At 38.8% G+C, this 6943-nt stretch overlaps 1 protein-coding gene across 1 annotated transcript in view; it reads left to right on the top strand.

The window, feature by feature from the left end:
• Positions 1–3380: 3380 nt before the first annotated feature.
• LEPR (leptin receptor) overlaps positions 3381–6943 on the top strand; it is a 35455-nt gene continuing 31892 nt past the window's right edge. The window contains exons 1-2 of the mRNA XM_035891793.1: positions 3381–3425; positions 6112–6411. Coding sequence (XP_035747686.1) covers positions 3386–3425; positions 6112–6411 — 340 coding nt within the window. The 5' untranslated portion in view covers positions 3381–3385. The remainder of the gene's footprint in view (positions 3426–6111; positions 6412–6943) is intronic.

The following is a 6943-nucleotide window of genomic DNA, read 5'->3' as shown; positions in this document are numbered from 1 at the left end:
AAGTGTGAAAAAAAAAAAACAAAAAAAAAAAAAAAAAAAAAAAAAAAAAAGAAGCTCCAGAAGGAAAAGGAAAACTTTCAGTACATTTTCTGTGCCCAGTGAGCAGGTGTTTGTGGATCACCGACTGTGCTTGTTTCAGGCTGTGTTGAAAATGTTTCCTATGCTGATATGCCAGTGGATTATATGACTTCTCAGCCAGCCTGTAAAAAAAAAAAAAATTAAAAAAAAATCTTACTTTTGTTCTTGTCCTCCTTGCTTGTCATATCTGCTGTGTTTTGTTTGAAATTGGATGATTTTGTTAAGAGAGGTGCTCTCCTTCCTGAAGTTTTTTGTACTGTGGTTAGCATGGAGAAGAACATGCTATTTACATATGAAATTGAAAGTGTCTTGTACGCAGCAGTAGCAGCAAAGTTGGTGGTTTCAGAGTGGTGTATTTTAAGACAGATGCATTACAATGGGCCCTGATTCCTTCCATTTGTATGGATACTTACCCAGCAACTCGTAAAACCATTTTTCTTAGCTGTGTTAACTTACCCTCTCTGGGTTAGAGCTATAGTTACAAGTTTTAATAGTTCTCCTTTATTGAACTTCCTGTTCCCTGTAATTGCTCTTGTAAAACTTGGATTCTTTCTTAACAATAAAATTCTGGTAAGTTCAATATTCTCACTAGAAAAGATACTGGGTAGTGCTGTCTGTTCTGGTAGTATATTCGTCTTGTCCTGGGAGTTGTCTGTAGATACCTCTTTTTACCCAATTCCTGTGTAAAGTTTACACAAGCAATACTGAACTTTGAACAGAAAAGGAGGTAATGCTGTTGACAGGTAGCTTACGTTGCTTTTTGATCATGTACAGCACTATTTTTTGTTCATGAATATTGTTGGAACAACGATTGAAAAATAACACCTTTGTAAAAATCAGCCTAGAACGATGCAATGGATATAGGAAAAGAAGATGTCTTGAGCTGCTCTGAGCTGTATTTTTGCCTTCTGGTCCCAATATTGTTAATTATGGTTAAATTAGTGCTGATATCAGAATCTTTTTGATTGTTTTGTCTGGACATTTATCTGGCAGCAGGAAGTGAAAATGCCTTTATCTTCAGTAGACTACATAATTATAACTTTCTTTCTTTGAGGTGTATGTGGTTCTGGGGATCTGTGGTTGCTTGCTTTTCAGTCTATGGTAGGTATTGCTTGGGTGAAACTAACACAGCAGCTGTTGTTAACACAATTAACTATTTGTCTTCTTACTTCCAGGAACAAATGAGAGATGGTGTTTCACATTCTGCTTTGAAATAGTACAACGAAATACCTATATTTACCAGAACAATGGTTCTTTCGCTCAAATATCTAGGAGCAATAGGGCTAAGATACCTGACTGGCAGCCTTTACTTCTTGCAGTCCCTATGATGGGAGAGCAGGTGATGGATCATAACTTTATGGATTATTTAGAGCTCTTGATAGTGGGCATTTTTTACTTGTTCTGAAAGCGAGAGCTTTAAAGCATTTGCAATAACGTCCATGACATTCTGATGACTTTATAAGCCTTTGAAATATATGGCTGATTTTCTAGTACAACATATGGAAGTGATCTCTGCCAGTTTCCTACTGAGAAGTGGTTGAGCTATGAACAGCAAATTTTTGTTGCACCTTTAAAAGAGGAACGTGGACTGGCTTTCATTAAACCACATGTTTAATAGTATGAATAGTGTATGGTTATGTCAAGTAAATTATTTTAAAAGTTTTTGTTTTCTTCTTTCAATCAGAAACTTGGAAAAAACCTAGATAACTTTGATCATAGGCTTTTGGAAATAACCCCAGCCTGTATCTTTGTGAAATGGCAGACTTCCTCTGGCCTTTGTGGCTCACCTGTTAGGAAATAGACTAATGGAAGAGGTACAGGTAAGGTTGGCCTCCTAACAGCTGTGTTGAGAGGCAGATTTTCCACTGAAGTAGGGGTTGTGAAGCACTGCCTTTGAAACTTTGAGCTTTCCTCTTTAATTGCTCAAAATGTAGCTTAAAATGTACTCTGATTATAACCTGGGTGAATGGTGAGAAAAGTGGATGGGACTGACTCATCTTGCAGACCAAAATGAAGATGGTCTGCGCTGAAGAAATGGCTTGGCTCTGGCTCCAGCCCCAGCCAAATTTGCAAGGGCTTTCCTTCTGGAAGAGCTTGCAGGGAGACAAGAATACTGAAATACTGTAACTTCACTGGTCAGTTGTCCGCTGCGTCAGGTAGACAGCTATGCCTATTGAATCACCTCTGCTTTAAGCCATGGTCAAGGCTTAAAGTAGTGCCAGGGTCACTGGATAATCATATCAAAGTCTCTGGTGAGGACAAAAGGGAGAGGAGGGATACTTGTGAGCAGAGGGTGGGTTTCATTATTGTAACCAAATTCTTTGGTTTTGTTACCAGCCACTGGTTCCTCTGTGGGGCTGACCCTCCACTTTGTCCTGGCTCGTTGAGGCACTGCCCTGGCTGAGACAACAGGGATGTACTCGCACTTGTGCGCTGGCAAGAGTGGTAAAAACCAAGAAGGAATTACTCTGTCTCCTTCTGGACTCCTGTGTAGCCAGTACGGAGACTCCCACTGCAGTAGCCTGTGTGTATCATACAGTGTGTATGACACAGTGGATTTCAAGCATTGGCTTGGATTACAAAGCATTGGCACCAGTTCTTTGGCAACGTAGATGTTCTCAAGGAAATTGTTCTCAGAAATATTTAAGGAATGAGAATACTTTGGAGGGACTCCCCAAATCTCATTTCTTGCCCCAGCATTCTCTGTCTGACTTAATGTGTAAATTTTACTAATCATCTAGTTGTGCTTAACTACAAAGGCAACGAAACTCCGTGTGTTTTCCTCTGGTAGCCTCTGTTGAGCTTTTTTTCAAGTATAAAAATGGTTGTATTTGGGTTTTAACAGAATTTGTGTGACTATAGGATGAAAATCAAAAACAACAAAGTACTTCAAATGAAAGAAAAGTGTAGTGAAGTCTTCACCATTGAAACGGGTGCCTGAGTGCTTTTGTGTATGCCACGCTTTGAAAATTCAGTACCTCTTGGGCATTTTGATTGTTTGGATTTGTAGTGCCTTTCAGATGGCCAAACCCAGAAGGTGAACAATGACCAGCAAAAGCCTGGAGAAACGAGGTACTATGTAGTTCTAATGATGAAAGAAGAGCTGTATTGATAACTAGTTGGTATTTTAAGCAATATTTTTTCTCAAATGACATTCTGATTTTGTTCTTCCCTTCTGCTTACCAAGGTGTGAGTATCAAATTAACTGAAGTGCACCGAAATTAAACCCTAATGAAATAATAGACTGATAATTATCAGCTCTCAGTTAATTTTCTGTATGTTTTTCAGATCAGCTCTACAAAACAAGATGTATTGGCAAATCATTCTGACCATGTTTGTGCTATTGGGTAAGTTACTAAAAAAAAAAGCAGCGTCTTAGAAATTACATAGAATGAGAGTAATCATCATTTCCGTTTTACAGTGGTGTTTCAAGTCGTGCTACTGGATTGGTATCTTACCACAACATGCACCTAAAATATACAAAGGACCTGATGTTATTGTTGTGTGTAATTGAAATGTTGACGCTCACAGGGTTGTGCCTATGTGCCTTAACCCAAAAAGCAGTGCAACTGACTTTTAAGATCAGGAAACCTGAGTAGAAAGTATGTGGTGAGTCAAGACACCTTTAAATAAATGCCTCAGTCAAAGTTTGGCAAGATAGAAGTTCATGGGCAATTTGTTTTGTTACCTAATGGGTCCAAAAGCAGGGAAACCGGGAAAATCCTGGTTGCATCAGAACTGTAAAGTTTCTGTTTAGTTCAGTGTAGCCAGGGTGTCACTTTGAGTTTGAGCTCTGTTTTTTTAGATAGCTGACATTCCCGCTTTCATGTGCGCAGTGCTGTTAAAGGGTGCTCAATTACCTGTAGGTGTTGAATATAATAAACTAGTTTTCTAATTGGGAAGTGTCTGTAACAATAGTGGTATATGCTATTCAGGGGCAGCTGGTATTTACCTTTCTTTTTTTTGATTGAAAAAGAAAACTATTTAAAGACTTTTGGTGATGATGCTTAAGGAGAAAGCAGATGCTGTAATCCAGCGAAGTTAGTTTCAAAATTTGTGTCATCTTCACAGAAGATGAATAAATCATTAGCTTTCTGTATCTTTTCAATATACATGCATAGACATCTTTCTGTATCTTTCTATATATATACCTCTATCCGCTCAGTATCAAATATTGTGTTGTTGACAAATTCTTCTTTTAAATACTTTATGTAGTCTAAACATGCTGTGTACCTTTTAATTAGAAAACCTGGATGCCTCAGGGAGTTTTCATTAGGCTTCAGAGCTGTTTGTCAATATCTCGTGGCCTGTAGTGACTGAAAGTCGGTGTATCTATCGAGTGGACATCTTTGTCTTTTTCCAAGTAACCTAACAGCCATGGCTGGCATCTTTGTAGCCCTGTTAACCCAGACATGAAAGAAACCGCTATTTGAGGGACAGAACTGTAAGCGAGGGCCTCCTGTGTGTCTCTGTCATGGACAAACTGTTACACCTGTGGCAGGGAAACATTCTTAAGGCATGCTGCAGTTTATTAATGGGCATTTAAGCCCTACAGCAGTCCTATGCTAAATGTTCTGTATTGTAATGCATTATCATTTTTTTTAACACTTCTCCAGAAGTGGTAAGTAGCTGCACACATTTGGACTTTATAGGATTTAATCCTGTGAGATTGTCTGGTGTGAGGTGCAAGTGAGGAGTCTGTTTCTTAGAAAAATAGATGACTGGCAGGAATCTCTTCCCACCCTGCAACTGGCTCTGTGAATTGGGTAGTATGTTAGTTATCTGTCCTGCTTCATAGGCAGTCATGTCACTTACTCATTTGTCCTTTTTAAATCATGTATTATGGACTAATAGTCTGTTCGGTCGACTGAATCCTCTGCATGGAGCCAGGAGGTCTAATGAAGCTCATATTTACAGAAGCACAAACTCAGCTAAATGAGAGAGGAGGAAAGAGCAGAACTCTTCAGGAGTCTGGCAATGTAAAATCTTTGTAAAGAGAAAACAAAACACTTTAACACGCTGCATAGTAACACAGTGTCTGCTTTTAAGGTAGCATGCATCTGCTTTTAAAAAAAGCTTTCATTCTGTGTTCTTATATTATTTCGCTTATGCTTATGTGCTATTAACCAAACAGTGCTAGAGAAGTCCTGTTTTTCTTATTTTGGCTATCACAAGGCATAGAGCATGAATTAATTTCTATCTAATGAGCTACTTAAAATATTTATGCCCTTACTGAGCAAAAAAGCTAAATGCAAAGTGCACAAATGACCCACATGCCTTTCTGTAACTACAGCTTTAATCTTTGAAATTCATGCAGCATTTTACAGTAAGCTATTTCCAAAACCGACATGCTTATCATTCTCAAAATCATTGTTAGCGTAATTCAAGCTATGACTTACCAACAAGAGCTACAAATGTGGTCAGAGTGATTTTATTTTGGAGAATCTAAGTCTGATGGTAAAGATAATTCTTTTCCTACATCTCATTTCCCAGATAATGCCCTGGGGTTGCGTAGTTACATACAGTCATGTATTCTTGTAATACTACTCTTTGGTACTTAAGTTACAATGTGACTATGTGTTATATTTACAATGGGATTATTTTTTCTACACCGTGTTATAAGAGCTGGATTGTGAGTGTCCCAGTGCTGCAGGGGGAGGTGAGACTCAGACCTGTGTAGTGTGTGAACTTAGGTTTAGGATTCACTATATATTGAATGAATATAAGCCAGTTTACCCCAAAGAGATGATTTCCGTACAGTCTTGGCCTTGACCTATTTCAAGGGGTTGAGAAAACAAAACCTTAGGTGTGGTGACTTTGGGGGAGAAGGCTGGCATCAGACAGATGTGACACCAGTTCAGAGGGGGTGTTTTTAGTAATTTTGTCTCCAACGCAGAGGAGAGCATCCCCTGGAAATAGTCTGATTTCTATGTAATGAATAAGTTTCTGTATAACATCAGCCATTCACTTTCCATTGACAAGTAATAGGAACTTCTTCTTTTATTTCTGATATCTCTGCCTTTATGTTTGCAGACCTTCTTCACATGGCAGTTGCCCACTGTATGGTCCATCAGATTCCTCCCAGGAACTTTACATTACCCTGTATGCTGCTGAATGAAACATTTTTGAGTCCTTTCTCTGCTGGAGTTGTAGAGAGCTGGTCTGGTTTGAGGAGGGCATCCGAAACTAAGCCTTCCTTGCTAATGAACGAAGAAAGTTTTCTATGTTGCCTTTGGAGTGATAACAACATTGATTGTTCTTTGTACAGAGCAAGCATGCAAGCAAGGAAGTTTATTCCTTCAGAAATAATTATCTCCACTTCTCAGGAAATAGGTAGGTTTTCCATTCAAGGACATAAAAAATGACTTCAAAAAAAAAAAGTTGGGATTTGTTGTTTGGGGGGCAGGGGGCTGGGTTGTATTAATGGATATTAGTTTTTATCCAGAGCAGACAACGTAGTGTGGTAAAAACCCTTCCTCACGGAATTCTGTAGTAGAAGATGAAGGAAATTGTATAGCACAGAATCAAAGGGGAAAAAATAGTTGGCTGTCTTTCTCAGGGAATGCTGAATAAAATATGTAGCACTGCATATGAGGACGTAAGCCCAGATCTTCAAAGGTGTTTAGACGCTATGAGAAATATTTTAAATATTTTTGTGAATGTGGGCTTTAAACTCCTTCAGGAGGTGGGAGAGATGGAGAGCAAGTGCTGTCTTTTCTGCCTGGATTGTGATGCCTTAGTAAATACCTGTACATGGATTAGATTGAATTTTTCCTAGACTGTTTTTCTCCTCCTGTAAACCACAGTCTCTGAGCAGCATACTGTCCAGTTGGCCTACTGCTATCAGTGGCTGGAATCTCATTGA

Source organism: Egretta garzetta, unplaced genomic scaffold (genome assembly GCF_000687185.1).
Source record: "Egretta garzetta isolate BGI_Z169 unplaced genomic scaffold, ASM68718v1 scaffold163, whole genome shotgun sequence".
Taxonomy (NCBI): Eukaryota; Metazoa; Chordata; class Aves; order Pelecaniformes; family Ardeidae; genus Egretta; species Egretta garzetta.
This window is presented reverse-complemented; position numbering and strand designations above follow the sequence as displayed.